Source organism: Aricia agestis, chromosome 4 (genome assembly GCF_905147365.1).
Source record: "Aricia agestis chromosome 4, ilAriAges1.1, whole genome shotgun sequence".
Lineage (NCBI taxonomy): Eukaryota > Metazoa > Arthropoda > Insecta > Lepidoptera > Lycaenidae > Aricia > Aricia agestis.
Window position 1 is genome coordinate 15,569,908 of NC_056409.1, and position 16,427 is coordinate 15,586,334.

The 16,427-nt window shown below is 35.7% G+C and overlaps 1 protein-coding gene across 1 annotated transcript; it reads right to left on the reverse strand.

Moving 5' to 3' along the window:
• Positions 1–661: 661 nt before the first annotated feature.
• On the reverse strand, positions 662–15,651 carry LOC121725979 (HSPB1-associated protein 1). The gene is made up of 6 exons (XM_042113196.1): positions 15,167–15,651; positions 13,776–13,912; positions 10,228–10,352; positions 5,115–5,239; positions 1,666–1,776; positions 662–1,520 (listed from the first exon to the last, which is right to left on the reverse strand). The coding sequence occupies exons 1-6, from the start codon at positions 15,494–15,496 to the stop codon at positions 1,125–1,127; spliced, it is 1,224 nt and encodes a 407-aa protein (XP_041969130.1). The 5' UTR covers positions 15,497–15,651; the 3' UTR covers positions 662–1,124.
• Between the last annotated feature and the right edge of the window lie 776 nt (positions 15,652–16,427).

The following is a 16,427-nucleotide window of genomic DNA, read 5'->3' on the forward strand; positions in this document are numbered from 1 at the left end:
CTATGAAGTAGCTGGAAGTAGCGAGTTGCGACAAAACTATTTGTCACGGCGATTGTGTAACAATCCCTAAAAATAAGAAAACCGTGTACAATCTACATAATAATATTTTTATTTTGACATAAGTAATAATATTTTTATTTTGACATAAAATTTTTAAAAATTCTTACTTTCAATATCACATTGCTTTTTTCTTCTTACTACTAATCATTAATTGCTAAAGATACTGTTAGTTCTTACGTAACTAAAATATTGCATAAAATCTAATAAAAAAATTGCTTTAACATCCTTCTTGGAAGTCGACTAATAATAATTTTATCGTCTAGTTCCCAGACTCTTTTACGATAAACGGTAATTTCTTTTTTCAGTTATTTTATAATAAAATATCTTTAGTACCGGTAATAATAATTACTTTAATACGACTCAATACTTATAGAGCTCTTACAGCTGCACTCAGAGACATTTAATGATGATTAAAGTTCATTTTAATGAGTATTAGTATAATGTTACATATATGGGGCTTATATCAAAGGCTGCCTTCACATTAAGTCCCGAGCCGCGCGGCAGCAGCGCGACAGCCGCGCGGCACGTTTTAGTATAGCAGTCGCGCGCCTGCCGCACTACTCGCGACTTAATGTGAAGGCAGCCTAAATCTTCATTTAATTATACCGACCACAGTAATTGAGTAATTAATATTCGTATCAAGTGTCGTTAATGCCTTATACTTAGCTTATAGGCACTTTAGATGTTTTGTTAAAAATAACCAACTACATAGAAAACTTTTAACGCCGTATAACATTATATTTATATTTCAATCAATAATAAAGAGATTACACCGAGATTACACTTTAATAGCATGGCTATTAAAAATTAAGTTTACACACTGGTTTCACTTACTTTGTGCTAGCTCGATAAGAAGACTAAGAACAGGGTATCGACATCATATCGCATTAACATAACAAAATATGTAGGTAATATAATACTATAAATTATAATGTACCAGCTCCGAGTTCAGTTTGAGGTACTTGGTAATTAACAAGGTGAAACATAATCACTTACCTTGCTTGTATTACTTGTACGAAAAACAACTAAAACGCTTTAGCTGGCGCAATTTGTTTCAACCTTGACTACATGTCTCCGAGTCGAGAAAATAAGTTTTGTTTGACGATATCGATCACATTGCTTTGAGAAAAAGAGTCTATAAGCGCTTTCGTCAAACAGAGACTACTGGTGACACCGTCGGCTTCGTCCGTCGTGCCAATGTCTGAAGTATATTCTTTGACATTATTTTCTAGGAGCCTGATAAGGTCGAAGTTCGATATCTTCGGGACGTACTCTATGGAATTGTTCTTATCGTCTAATATAGTGTTAATGTCGAATTCATCTAGACTGTTTGTAGCGGTATCTTCCTCTGTCCTCTGCCGCTTGCAGCGTCGCGTCCTTCGCTTGTGATCCAAATATGCCTTCGCTACCGTCTCGAGCTGCAAGAACAGTACAGCGAGGGGTGTGTCCGACAAATCATCCTGAAAGAATTGTTTACAAAATAAAATTACGTATTCCAGAATTGCGGAATATCTTATCAGAACACTAACATTATATTGTCTTGAAACGAGCCTTAAAAAACGAAATAAGCCTTAAAAACTGTATTGAAATCACAGAAAACCTTACCTCATTAGGATTAATAAGTAATTTTGCTGTTTCCTGTGGGAGGTCTTTACATATCTGCGCCACAAATATCTTGATAAGTGCTTCAGATACTAAAGTAGACTTGTCTTTTTCCTAGAACATAGACATATATTTATTTATGCAATAACCAGGTTTCTTGTAAACCTGGTTATTGCATAGACTTTAGAGTCTCAATTAGTCTAAAGTTAAGATATAAGACGAACATATAACCTCCTCCTTTTTGAAAGTCGTTTAAAAAGCAAACAATCCTTTTCTCTTTATTGCAGTACCTATCCAGCATATTTCTTTATTAAACTGGTATCTAGAACTCATATTAGCAACCCAGAACATATTATACAAGACTAGCTGTTGCCAGTGACATTATTATAATAAACAAAGGTGGATAGTTTTCCCCTTTTTGTGGTTCCTTATACAAAGGGTAATTATTTTTTAACAAAAAATTAAAACCGACTTCCAAGGTAAAAACAAAAGTAATATTCTTAAAAATAATCTAAAAAGAATCAAATAATTACTATTCCTTATTATAGCACGTCTTCTATTTCTGTACTCAATCTTCGTACTTTTGAAGTCGCTACCAGCCCGGAAAAGTTCTGAGATCCTTGACATAGAACTTACGCTAAGGTACGCTGGTACCGACTTCAAAAGCATGAAGATTGAGTACAGAAATAGTTGAGGTTTAGGCGAAGTCTGAAGACGGCACTATAATAAGGAATAGTAATTATTTGATTCTTTTTAGATTATTTTTAAGAATATTACTTTTGTTTTTACCTTGGAAGTCGGTTTTAATTTTTTGTTAAAAAATAATAATTTTACCCTTTTTAGTTACCTATGAGACCACAAGGCTATAATATAGCTTGTTGTCTTAGAGTTGTACATATTATGTTTTTTATATTGTAGCTACCGATGTCTTATTGTAATAATTGTAATAATATTAAGCCATAATATTTGTAATCCATGTTATTTTGTAATGTATATAATACTTAGACTATCTGGTTTAAAACAACTACAAGAGAAACACAACCCTACCATAAAGGTTACAGAAAAATCTATACTAATATTATAAATGCGAAAGTATCTCTGTCTGTCTGTCTGTCTGTCTGTCTGTCTGTCTGTCTCGCTTTCACGCCAAAACTACTGAACCGATTGCAATGAAATTTTGTACACAGTTATTCTAGAGTCTGAGAAAGGACATAGGCTACATTTTGATGTGGGAAAATATCTTATTTCCATGAAAATATCGATGAAAATTACTTCGCATTGCGCGTGGCCAGCGCTCATCCCGGGGGTCCTGGGTTCGAGTCCCGCAGGCGGAACAAAAAGTTTTCAATGTTCCTGGGTCTTGGATGTGTATTAAAACAATATTTCAAAAATCTTAAATATATTTTATGTATAATATTATAAAAAATCCAGAAATATATCGACGCGATGCAATGAACATTTTAGTTCTAATACGATTCAACAGATGGCGCTTTTTTTTACTTCGTTGTAACAGAACTAATCATACTTATTAGTTATTATGTTTTTGTTTATAGTTTTTAATACGTTAGAATATTATGTTTAATAATATTATCACTTGCTATAATAATAATCAATCTATCTTATCTTATAGAACTATACTATACTATATACTATATACTATTATACTATAATATTATAAATGCGAAAGTATCTCTGTCTGTCTGTCTGTCTGTCTGTCTGTCTGTCTGTCTGTCTGTCTGTCTCGCTTTCACGCCAAAACTACTGAACCGATTGCAATGAAATTTTGTATACAGTTATTCTAGAGTCTGAGAAAGGACATAGGCTACATTTTGATGTGGGAAAATATCTTATTTCCATGAAAATATCGATGAAAATGAATTCGCATTGCGCGTGGCCACTGGCCAGCGCTCATCCCGGGGGTCCTGGGTTCGAGTCCCGCAGGCGGAACAAAAAGTTTTCAATGTTCCTGGATGTGTATTAAAATAATATTTCAAAAATCTTAAATATATTTTATGTATAATATTATAAAAAATCCAGAAATATATCGACGCGATGCAATGAACATTTTAGTTCTAATACGATTCAACAGATGGCGCTTTTCTTTTTAACTTCGTTGTAACAGAACTAATCATACTTATTAGTTATTATGTTTTTGTTTATAGTTTTTAATACGTTAGAATATTATGTTTAATAATATTATCACTTGCTATAATAATAATCAATCTATCTTATCTTATAGAACTCCTACTGCATTTCTAAGGAGTTCGAGTGTGTTGTGTTGGCCTATATTCCATCCAGAAAATATATCAATGCAATCAACATTTTAATTCTAATATATGAAAACAGATGGCACTTTATTTTTTACTTTATTATTATAACAGAACTAATCATACCTACTTTATTATATATTATTGTTTTTATTCATAACTAGCTGTTGCCCGCGACTTCGTCCGCGTGGACTTTAGTTTATAGCGCGCGGTGTCAACAAAATTTGTGTCAAATTTAAAAACTTTTTAAAACCCTGGTAAGTGGTACCCCTCTTAGGGCCGCGCAGCGCGCTACACCGGAATGGCAGCGCTGAAAGTGCTCGCCTCGCCGCTGCCATTCCGGTGTAGCACGGCCCTTAATTAATCAAAATACCCAAAAACAGCTGTGCAGTGTGCACATAATCTGTACTAATATTATGAATGCGAAAGTATCTCTGTCTGTCTGTCTGTCTGTCAGTCTCGCTTTCACGCCAAACGCCAAAACTACCGAACCGATTGTAATGAAATTTTGTATACTGATAGTCTAAAGCCTGAGAAAGGACATAGGCTACTTTTTTACTGGAAAAAAGGGTTGTAAGGGTCGTAAATTTGTTCAAAAAATTCATAATAGATGGCGCCGTGCGTCTTCTACATCGCGCTGACGCTTGCTCAAAAGTCTTTCTATAAGAGGTGGTATCATCTTACATTTAAGTCTCGATTTTTTTCGATTGTTATATCTATTCTACGATATTAAATAACTCAGTACTTTATCTGTGCAGGCAGTGACGTAACCTTAAGACCAAATTTCACCAACGACTGTTAAAGTTAATGCTCGAATTAGTATCACGTTAGCTGTTTCGTTTTTCATATGAATGAAAGAGAAGACAGGATATTTTAACAAGCTGTTAACACTAACAGACGTTGGTGAAATTGGGGCTAAACCTATCAATGATAAATAGTTTATGGGTAAAGTTGTGTAATTGGGGGGCTAAATAAGATTTAAAATTTGACATAATATATAAAGTTTAACATACAAAAATGAAGTACTTATTGTTTGCACACTGCACAGCTGTATTGATTTAAGGGGTACCAGGGTTTTTTTATAAAAGCTTTTGACACCAATTTTGTTGACATCGCGCGCTATAAACTGAAGTCCACGCGGACGAAGTCGCGGGCAACAGCTAGTAATAAATAAATAGTACTTACATGAGGTATCCAAATATTAAATGATATGTTTAGAGGATCCAAATTTTGAACATAGTGCCACCATCCCTTTGGTACAAATAAAGCATCTCCAGCACACAATTCTACCATATAACCTCCTGAAAGTCCTGCAAATAAAAAATATTTCTATGACTAAACAGACTTTTATGAGCAGCATTGAGCTAGGGGAGTTACTCTAATGTGTAGCCTATGTTTAATAGATCTTCAGGGTAGCAAGAAAATAACTTGACTGCCTTTTCCAACATTTTAAATATTATATCTGCATGAAATTACTACTTTATGCCACATTTGGCTACTTGACCTATATTAAATTTCATTGAACAAATCTACGAATAATAAAACTAAGGAAAGGTAACTCCCGTTTTAAATTTGATTCCTTTTGATCTGTCATGACTCATGTAACGTCAGCCTAGTACCGCTCAAGGTCACGTAAAAATTGCAAATGTATTGAAATGTGTACCTAAGGTACACTTTTTTGACAAGTATTGTGGAGCATGTTTTTTGACGGAGTTACTTTTCCTTAGTTTTTATTATTCGTAGGAACAAATACATATTTCTAGTAGAACTTGGCCTAGGAAACCGTATGGTGAAAGAAACACAGTGTGAACCCTGTCTGCATGGCGCGCGCCATGCAGACTGCGATCTCCCTTATGATTGATAAATAAAGTCGATTTGAAAATATGATTTTATGAAAATATGATTTGTACTGACGAAAACGCTTTTGCGGTACTTCCGATTTGGATACACGGTCTAGTAGATTTTAGTAGAATTAAGAATATAGCAACGTTTTTGATATATCAGTCACGAGTGATTTAAGAGTAGGGTTGCTGAGGATTCCTCTTCCGCTTCCTCATAATGAGGAAGTTCCGCAATATTTTGGGTTCCTCAACCGCTACCGCATCCTCATAAATAAAAATAAAAAAATCCTCTTCCGCTATCGCTTCCTCAAAATTTAAGAGGAATTTATGAGGAATTCCACTGCGCATGCGCGTCGCGTATCCAATCATGGCAACGCACACGCCAGAGCCAGAGAATTGTATCATTCACTCATCTTTTTTGAAGTGCAAACTTCTTTAGCGGCGTTGAGCACTTTTGTGGGATGGGTAAAAACTGTGAAACTCGCGTCAGATTCTCGTGCTGATCGAAAAACCGTAAGACGGTTGGAGAGTAGTGTTGTAACATTGAAATCGATTAATCGAACAATCGATTGTTTTTTTTTTCGATTGTCGATATTTTTTAATCGATCGGTAATGGTTTCGATTAATAAAAAAAATCGATTTTTTAAAAATCGATTTTCATAAAAAATGGATTAAGAATTTAATCGATTGTGAGGGTTTCGATTAATTAAAGAAATCGATTTATTAAAATCGATTTTCATAAAAAATACTAAATAGGTTAAAAAAATTGTAAGGCTTTTGATTTATTAAAAAAAAACGATTTTTTAAAAATTGATTTACATAAAAAATGGGTTAAAAATTTAATCGATTGTAAGGGTTTCGATAATTTAAAAAGACGTTTTTTTAAAAATCGATTTTCATAAAAAATGGGTTAAAAAAAATAATGCACAACGTTAATAATCAAGTTTTCAATTCTGCCGGCACTCCCGGAGTGCAACCCAACGCCAAGACACAAGTCTGCGCGTTCACCACTAAAAAGTCACCAATGGTCGTATATCCTCGTTTTGAGGGCACATCTTTAACCATCTCCCCTAGCATTGAAATAATTGGCGTTAAAATATCGAGCGAAGTCCAGTTTCGATACCATCTCGAGGGTAAGGCCAAGTTAGCCTCGAAGAAGCTTTTTCTGAACAGAGCGAGACAGTTCTTCAGTCCGTACCAGCGCCTACAACACTACAAAGCGCAGGTTCGGCCTCATATGGAATAGTGTTCCCATCTCTGAGCAGGGGCGCCAAAATATCAACTGCTCCCTCTGGATCGTATCCAACGAAGGGCCGCTCGAATTGTTGACTGCCATAGTTTTTTAAACAGCTTGGAATCACGCCGAGATGTAGTTTCACTCTGCATCCTCTATCGGTTGTATCACGGGGAGTGCTCAAAGGAATTGTTCGGAATCATACCACCTGCAACTTTTCGCCATCGCCCCATGCGAAAAATATACCAACCTCATGACCCTGATGAGTGGCAGTCTTCCACCGTCCGTTTCTCGCGTAACTTTCTGCCGCGCACTGTAAAACTTGGGAACAAACTGCCACCAGCAGTATTTCCGGACCTATACGACCTGCAAACCTTCAAGAAAAGAGCGTCGTTTGCCCCCTTATTTCATAAAAAAAATATACATTATATGCGGGTTGAAAGAGCAGACAAAGGGTTTTGGCGGTTGAGGCAGGGTCGCGGCGGTACTGTGTATGGTGGCTTTACCGGCTTGTCTATTGTAAGCGCCGCTATTATTATACATGTATGTACATACTAACCATGTTTCCAAGAAATGTTTCTTGCTAAGTCAAGTTGCAAGACAACTTTTTATTAGGTTATGTGGGTTATATTGGTTCTGTGGTTTGCCTTTTGGATTGCGGGGTTCAGACGGCAGTCGCTATGAGTAAAAACCAATAAAACTTGCCAAATCACCTAGATTAGATAGCAGACATCTTTGCAGACATAGACTTTGAAGCATTGTCGCTGAGGTTGCAACCGAGAATACGCTCGGATGAGGAAGTTAATATTGTATGTACATGTTAAGTATATTGTATAAAAAAACATCCAAAATGTCATGATTTGTCAAGCTACTTCAATTGAAAATGTATGAAAAAATAGAATTTTCGAACTCAAATAAAATCAAGCACGATGCTGATACAGCTTTGGTACCATAGTAAGAAATGATTAAAGGGACAACTTCTACTAGAATAACCCACTTTTTTTTCTGGCCGGCACTTTCAATTTTGGACCAAAATGGATGATGTCCTTTATTTTCTTTTTTTTTAAGTATTTAAATAAAAGCTTTTTTTCAAAAAGTTTTTTGCTTATAATTTATTTTTTGTTTTTTAGTTAAATCTCTGCCTACATTTCTTAAGTCTGCTTGATTGTAGTTTGTTTTGTTTCAAGAATTTGTTAAAATCTGATTAACTTAATTTAAGTCTTTAAGAAATCGTACTTACTTATTTTTACGACTAAAAAATTAAATGTCACTTAACAAAAATGACCGGATTCAACCAGGCATTTTCAAATGCCCGAATGATTTTGACTTGACATAACAAGACACGACACGACACGTCATGACACGACACGTCACGACACGACACGACACGTTACGTCACGTCATGTTACTATACGACACGATACGAGTTACGAGTCGTAACTCGTATCGTAACTCGTATCGTAACTCGTGTCGTAACTTACGACACGACACGGCACGACAGGGTACGACATGACTTTTCAATTTACTCTCAATAAGCTTTTTTGTTTGATACCCATATTGCAGAAGTGCTTTAAAAATAACTATATTCCCCCATCTTAGATGAGCCGCCATATTGGATGTAGAATGACATTACATTTGTTTCCGAGTTACTCTCAATGAGCCCTTTCATTTGATACCCATATTGCAGAAGTGCATTAAAAATAACTATATCCCCCTACGTTGAATGAGACGCCATATTGGATGTAGAATGACATTACATTCGTTTCCAAGTTACTCTCAATGAGCCCTTTCATTTGATACCCATATTGTAGAAGTGCATTTAAAATAACTATACCTCTATCTTGGATGAGCCGCCATATTGGATGTAGTATGACATTACATTAGTTTCGAGTTACTCTCAAAAAGCCCTTTCATTTAATATCCATATTGTAGAACTGCATAGAAAATAACTATTTCGCCATCTTGGATGGTCGGCCATATTGGATTAAGAGTGATGTCACATACAATATCATGTATTGTCATCTAAACTAAACGTGCCTGCAAAATTTCAGCTCGATCGGTTAAATATATCTACTCCAAAATTGAGTTCCAAGATTTCACCCGAACATACATACTTACATACATTCAGAGCAAGTTAAATAAAAGCTTTTAATATAGCCTATAGCCTTCCTTAATAAATAGGCTATCTTACACTGAAAGAATTTTTCAAATCGGACCAGTAGTTCCTGAGATTAGCGCGTTAAAATAAGCCCTTTCAAATAATTTCCCCCCCCGTTTTTTCCACACTTTCCTCTATTTCTTCGCTCCTATCAGTATTAGCGTGAATATAGCCTATAGCCTTCCTCGATAAATGGGCTATCTAACACTGAAAGAATTTTTCAAATCGGACCAGTAGTTCCTGAGATTAGCGCGTTCAAACAAACAAACTAACAAACTCTTCCGCTTTATAATATTTATATTAGTACAGATTAATAACGTGTCGAAAGAATCTAAAAACCCAATTGATCCCAGGATCAGTTGGGTTTTTCGATTCTTTCGACACGCCTTTCTATAAGAGGTGGTACCAGTACCACCTCTTATAGAAATACGTATGAGCAAGCGATAGCGCGATCTAGGCGACTCTTGGCGCCATCTGTTATGAGTTTTTGGAACTAACTTAATTTAAACAAATTTACGCAGAAACACCCCCTTACAACCCCTTTTTCCAGTTAAAAAGTAGCCTATGTCCTTGCTCAGGCTTTAGACTATCTGTGTATAAAATTTCATTACAATCGGTTCAGTAGTTTTGGCGTGAAAGCGAGACAGACAGAGAGGCAGACAGACAGAGATACTTTCGCATTTATAATATTAGTGTAGATTAGTTTTTTTTGTGAAAATGAATTAAGAAGCGCGAATGATTAAGAAGCGATTAGCATGAAGAAAAAAAAAGGTCAAGTAGCCTTTTGTCCAAAACAGAGCTTCTGAAATTGATTTATTTATGTAATATATTATAGTATGTTATGGTCACTGTAGTGTTTTGATAATAAAGACACGCCCTCTGGCTGTAGTGTAGGAGTGGGGTTGTTGATATATAAAGAGATGTCGCTCGATATTCCCCTCTTCTATCAGCTACGAGCCCGAGGGGTAGTGTTGAGTGATAACAGTGTTTGATTTACTCTCCCTACAAGATTGTACAAATTGTACAGTCACCATTATAATAATATTATATTTTAAAATAACTAACCATTGAAGTCACTTATTTCACTTGGACAGTAAAAATTGAGTTCACTGTATACACTAGACTCCTCATAGGGCACTCTGGTTGGCCGCAGTCCTGGAGTTTCAGGTGGAAATAATATCCACCTTTTCCTGTTAGTTGTTACAGCAGTTAATACAATTTGAAGTTAAACTATAAATGGCTTTGATCCAAAAGAGCTTACACATTTAAACATAGCTGGGCATTAACTCGTTAATCCGTTAGGTTGGGTTGCACCAGAGGCGTGGTTAAAGTTAAAGTTATTTTTATAGTTAAATATGGCGTCCTTAGGTTGGGTTGCACCACTTGCACCAGAGGCGTGGTTAAAGTTAAAGATAAAGTTATAGTTAAGGAAAATTTAACTTTTTCCTTTACTTTGACCAGAGAAATTGACAGATGACAGCTGATCCAACAAGGTTATAAATGCACGTGCAGCGCCCCCGCTGCTGGTAAAGGCGAACTGTCAAAAATGGCGTTTTTGTATGATGACAGCTTTAGTTCCTTTTTTCGCCACATGCATTTAAAACCTTGTCGAGCTCTATGGTTATGGTTAAATATGGCGTCTTGATGGCGTCCATTTTTAACTGTAACCAAAGATTTGACATTTTGCACTGTAGTTAAAGGGGGGGGGGGGGGGCTATATGATCATATTATATATATATATATATATATATATATACAATAACGTATAACATAAAAAATAAGTTATAACAAGGCCATATTACACAATATATTAACGGATTAACGATTAACGTTAACTTGCGTTAATTCGTCTGAAATGCAACACTTTAACGTTTAACGAAGCTAACTATTTCTGTAATGGATTAACGATTAACGAAGTTAACTATTTGATTAACGGTGCCCTAGTTACATCCATTTTAATGTATGTAACTAGACTAATAAATAATTTGTTAATATTTTGTTATTGTGTCCAAATATATTTTGCCTTTAGAACAAATGAAGAGTTTGATACATATTATGCAAGAGCCAGTAAGCATGAATCAACTGATAATACCGGCCAAGTGCGAGTTGGACTCGCCCATGAAGGGTTCCCCGCAGCAGCAATAAGATTTATTTCTATGAAATTCAAAGGTTTTTGATTTATTTTTATATTATTTCAGTTGATTTAATGAAAGTTAAATTAAGGTTTATCATTTATGACGTATAAAAAAAATACTTGCTAGATCTCGTTCAAACCAATTTTCGTTGGTAGTTTTTATAGTAATGTACATCATATATTTTTTACTTAGAAGTTAGAGGGGGGTGGGGGGCACACACATTTTTCCACTATGGAAGAGTCTCTCTCGCAAACTATTCAGGTTAGAAAAAAATTATATTAGAAATTGAATTTTAAAGACCTATCCGTAGATACCCCACACGCATAGGTTAGATGAAAAAAATTTTTTTTGTCCACAGACTACATCTACTTACCAAGTTTCAATAGTGTAGCCCTTATAGTTTCAGAGAAAAATTGCTGTGACATACAGACAGACGCGACAGATGTACAGACCGACAAACAGACATGACGAATCTACAGTGTGTAACAAAAATAAGTGATAACACTTTAGGGTGTGTACGTGTTCCTTGTAGAGTTCACTGTGAAAGTGGCAGCTCTGAAAGACGAATTTATTTTTTCACTTTTGTATGGGCAAGAGCCCGAGCGTCACGAGTTTCCCCATACAAAAGTGAAAAAAAATTTTGGTCTTTCAGCAGGGCCGTAGCTAGGGGGGGGCATACTGGGGCAATGCCCTACCTTAAAATCACAATGCCCTACCTTAAAAATACCAATAATCGGCCAAGTGCGAGTCGGACCCGCGCACGAAGGGTTATACCGCGCATGTACCGTTATAGAGCAAAAATAGTATGGGACCTACCTACCTAACCCTTAATTTTTTTTTTATTATTTATTAAATTACATATATTATTAAGGCCTTTGTGAAAATTTCAAGTGCCTACCTATTGTCATCATTGATAGTTAAGCAAAAAATGTTAGAAAAATCACGTTTGTTGTATGGGAGCCCTCCTTAAATATTTAATTTATTTTGTTTTTAGTATTTGTTGTTATAGCGGCAACAGAAATACATAATGTGTGAAAATTTCATTTCTCTAGCTATTACCGTTCTTGAGTTACAGCCTGGAAACAGACGGACAGACGGACAGACATCGAAGCCTCAGTAATAGGGTCCCGTTTTTACCCTTTGGGTACGGAACCCTAAAAAGGAAGACCTAAAGGACTTGCATTACAGGTATTAGACAACAGAAATATAAGTACTTTATTCTTATATAAACTATACATTACATAGTTAAGATTTTTATTATACCTTTAAAAACTTTTTGTTCCGTTGGCAAGATTCGAACCCGCGTCCCCCGGATTAAGCTGCCACACGCCCAACCATTGGGCCACAGAAGTCGTCGATAATAATTCTTTATTCTGTGTATAGATGGCATTTGAATCACGATTACATGAAGCGATGCGTCCATTTAATTATAATCTTAATGAAAAATAAATATAAAAGATGTAGTACTGCAGTGTGCGAGTCCACGTTTTCAACTTTAACTGCAATTAATAGGCCTCAAAGACTGTCAATGGGTCACGAAAGAATGGCTGGTATGTTATTTCTGGGCCTTTGAAAAAAAAAGAACAAAAAAAGTTGATCTGAACGAAGTTCTTCGCATTTTTAATAATATGGCGAATCGTAGAATTCAGCTGTTTTAAATATTTTATGTTATTTTATTATTAATTATTATTTTAATAAGTTTGCAGAAACAATAATAAGTAATCTAAATATATTTTTAGTCGTATCTATTGACTCGTATCACCCAACCCAACAATTAATTATTATTTCCTCACTCTCACTCACACGTGGATCGCTACATCCAGAAGTTTAACCATATTGTTCGCTTGTTCTTCGTAATTGAGGATTTAATAATATGTAGTTCTTAGATATAGTGCTCATGCTTTGTCACAGAATTTTTTTAAGTATCTAAGAATAACTATTGAATGAATTGAATACATCATTGACCTAGAGATAAATCAAAACAACAAATACTAAAAACAAAATAAAATCAATATTTAAGGATTCGTGTTTTTTGGCCTTTTTTGCTGCATATTGATATTAATGGCACTGGACATTTTTGCGAAATCACTTAAGTAATTAATTAATAATACAATTAAAATAACATTTATATTTAAAGGCCTATTTTTTATCTATAACGGTACGAAACCCTTCGTGCACGAATCCGACTCGCATTTGACCGATTTTTTTTGCTTCCGCCCTACCTGTAACCGACGCTGCCCTACCTCAAATTTGACTCTAGCTACAGCCCTGTCTTTCAGCACTGCTATTTTCACAGTGAACTCTATACAAGGAACACGTACACACCCTAAAGTATTATCACTTATTTCTGTTACACCCTGTATAAGGGATCCGTTTTTTGCCATTTGGCTACGGAACCCTAAAAATGATATAAAAGTGTGTTTTTTTAGATGTTATGTACAATAATGTTTATTTATTGTGATATATTTTATTACTTACTTCCCATGAACTTGAGCTACAACATTGAAGCCATATGTATCTTGATGTGCCGGAGTGTGCGCTCCTTCACTACCAACCCAAAGGGTTGTATCAGAAGGTCCTTTTTCTGGGTAACCAAATTTTTCCCATGACAATTTCTGAAAAATTTCATTTTTAGAAACTGTGACTTTGATAAATATATAAATCAAACAAGAATATTTAATTAAGGTGCATTCTAAATTTGAAAAATTTCAAAGATATTGTTTCCAAGTAAAGCAAGTAAAGAGTGAAGTTTTGAGCTCGCTATTTACTTCATTCTTAACATGTTGTGATGGACAGTACCGCCCATAGACGTAAATACATGTTAAAAAGCGATACAACAGTATGCATGTCGACATTATAAGTTTATACGTGGGAGAGCCATGCTTCGGCACGAATGGTCCGGCTCAACCGGAGAAATACCACGTTCTCACAGAGAACCGGCGTGAAACAGCGCTTGGGCTGTGTTTCGCCGAGTGAGTGAGTTTACCGGAGGCCCAATCCCCTACCCTATTCCTTTCCCTACCCTCCCCTATTCCCTTCCCTTCCCTACCCTCCCCTAGTCCCTTCCCTTCCCTACCCTCCCCTATTACCCTATTACCTCTTAAAAGGCCGGCAACGCACCTGCAGCTCTTCTGATGCTGCGAGTGTCCATGGGCGACGGAAGTTGCTTTCCATCAGGTGACCCGTTTGCTTGTTTGCCCCCTTATTATCATAAAAAAAAGGTCAAGCCACAGAGAGTATGCTTCAAGACGATCGATTTCTCATACAAGCATTAGGTGCGGCTTTTTGTAGTGTCACCTGTAGAGGTATCTTAGACTTTTGTACTGTCACCATGTAATGAATTACACACACTTAAAAGTCACACACACATTGAAAAATTTTCGTCCTCTCATGCAGCACACTACGCCTCTAGATGTCGTCTTTTCATACGCGGCGGTACATCATGGGTTGCTAAATGGTTTCCATAAAAATAAATTAATATTTTGTAGATGGCGATTAGGGATTCTTATGAACAGCAGCAAAAAAAACTTATAGGACTTATTTGATGCGGCTCTGTCTCCCGGATCAAGTGAAAACCCTTTTGCTGACGATAGCTGATTGACGGATGATGCCTATGGACGTATAACTGTCGTGCTACATATAAGTACATATTTCCTACGTGTTGTGAGTTGTGACACTACATCTATTATAGGCAATGTATGATAAATAAAAAAGTACTTTCAAACTAGGAACAACAGTACGAAAGTACGGTCCATCAACATGTTAATAATATTTAAATTATTATTATATTAGGTATTTGTCTTGAGTGTCACTTAGTTCCCATACAAATTACAATGCAATTAAGTACCTAAGATATAATATAAACTTACTGTAAAAATTTCATTGTCACTTTTAAACCACTGATGTAAATATTTGTAATCAAAGTACATCCACTCATTCTTGCTTGTTATTGATTCAATAAATCTTTTGAAAGTTGTATTTTTAATTTGACACTGCCTTTCCCAACACGGCTCATTGGACAACAGATTTTTTTTACAGCAACGAAACGGTATTTCTTTTTCACCAAACACAGAAATCCATTTTTCTTCGTCCCATTTACAGAAAGGCCATTCCAAAATGAATTGTCGAAATACCACGGGTTTTTCGGCTTTCACAGTTAAATTGCAAATCAAATCTTTATTGATTTCATTTCTTGCCATTTTGTAAAACTGAATTCTATTTAAAAATAATCGTGAAGAAATGAGAACTTGATAGTTTTGTTTCTAGCTTGTAGCAACTTTTTCTGAATTATCTTATCTCATTACTGCCAAACTCATCCAGGTAAATCATTTATCCATCTAATCATATAATCATCTCAATCAACGAATACTATACTCACAAGGAGATCTCAATCATCAGCCAGTGTTGCCAACTATTCAAAACATGAAATAAAGCAACTTGAAAACCCACTAAATTTCAAAACTCCCCAAAAAATCAAAATATTTAAAATTACTTGGGGTGTGTTCTACTAAGCGCGTTAAACGCTGAAATACACCTTCAACGGCCAAACAAACAGGCCAGCAGTATTTAAATACCTACATAGTACATACTTCAATCTTTTTTTCATTACCTACATAAAACAAAATATATTATTATAATAATCTGTCAGCCTACTGTCAGCAATGTTAGCTGGTACCACTCAAAAGAAGAGACATGTGCTTAGTGCGGCAATTCCATCTTAAAGATGGCTTTCGGATCTTAGCCGCGAGCGACTGCGACCGGTAAAAAATTCAAATAAAATGCTACTTTATGCTATAGAATATAGGTATCATTTTCTAATGACATTTGCGTACTGGCAACCCATGCTGCCGCTGGCGCGCGGCGGCGGCGTAAAAGCTAGTGAAATGAAACCTAAAGCCTATGTCATAAAGTGACATTTCGTTTGAATTTTCGTCCGTCGCGGTCGCTCGCGGCAAAGATCCGAAAGCCACTTTAAGGTTGTTATTAAAAAATATATTCCATTCTTCAAAAATTTTACCGCCAAAAATATCCCCAAAATATTATTTTACCCCCTAAAAACCCACTAATTTTTTTTTGTTCCCACTAAATTTAGTGGGAAATACCCATAGTTGGCAACACTGTCCTCACCAT

Bases quoted from the DNA above. Each gene is read 5' to 3' on its own strand.
- LOC121725979 (XM_042113196.1), bottom strand. From the start codon at position 15,496: ATGGCAAGAAATGAAATCAATAAAGATTTGATTTGCAATTTAACTGTG. The intron at 13,913-15,166 runs GTAAGTTTATAT...GAAATTTTTCAG, and splicing joins GTGACAATGAAATTTTTACA to AAATTGTCATGGGAAAAATT. The intron at 1,521-1,665 runs GTAAGGTTTTCT...CAATTCTTTCAG, and splicing joins TACTTATTAATCCTAATGAG to GATGATTTGTCGGACACACC.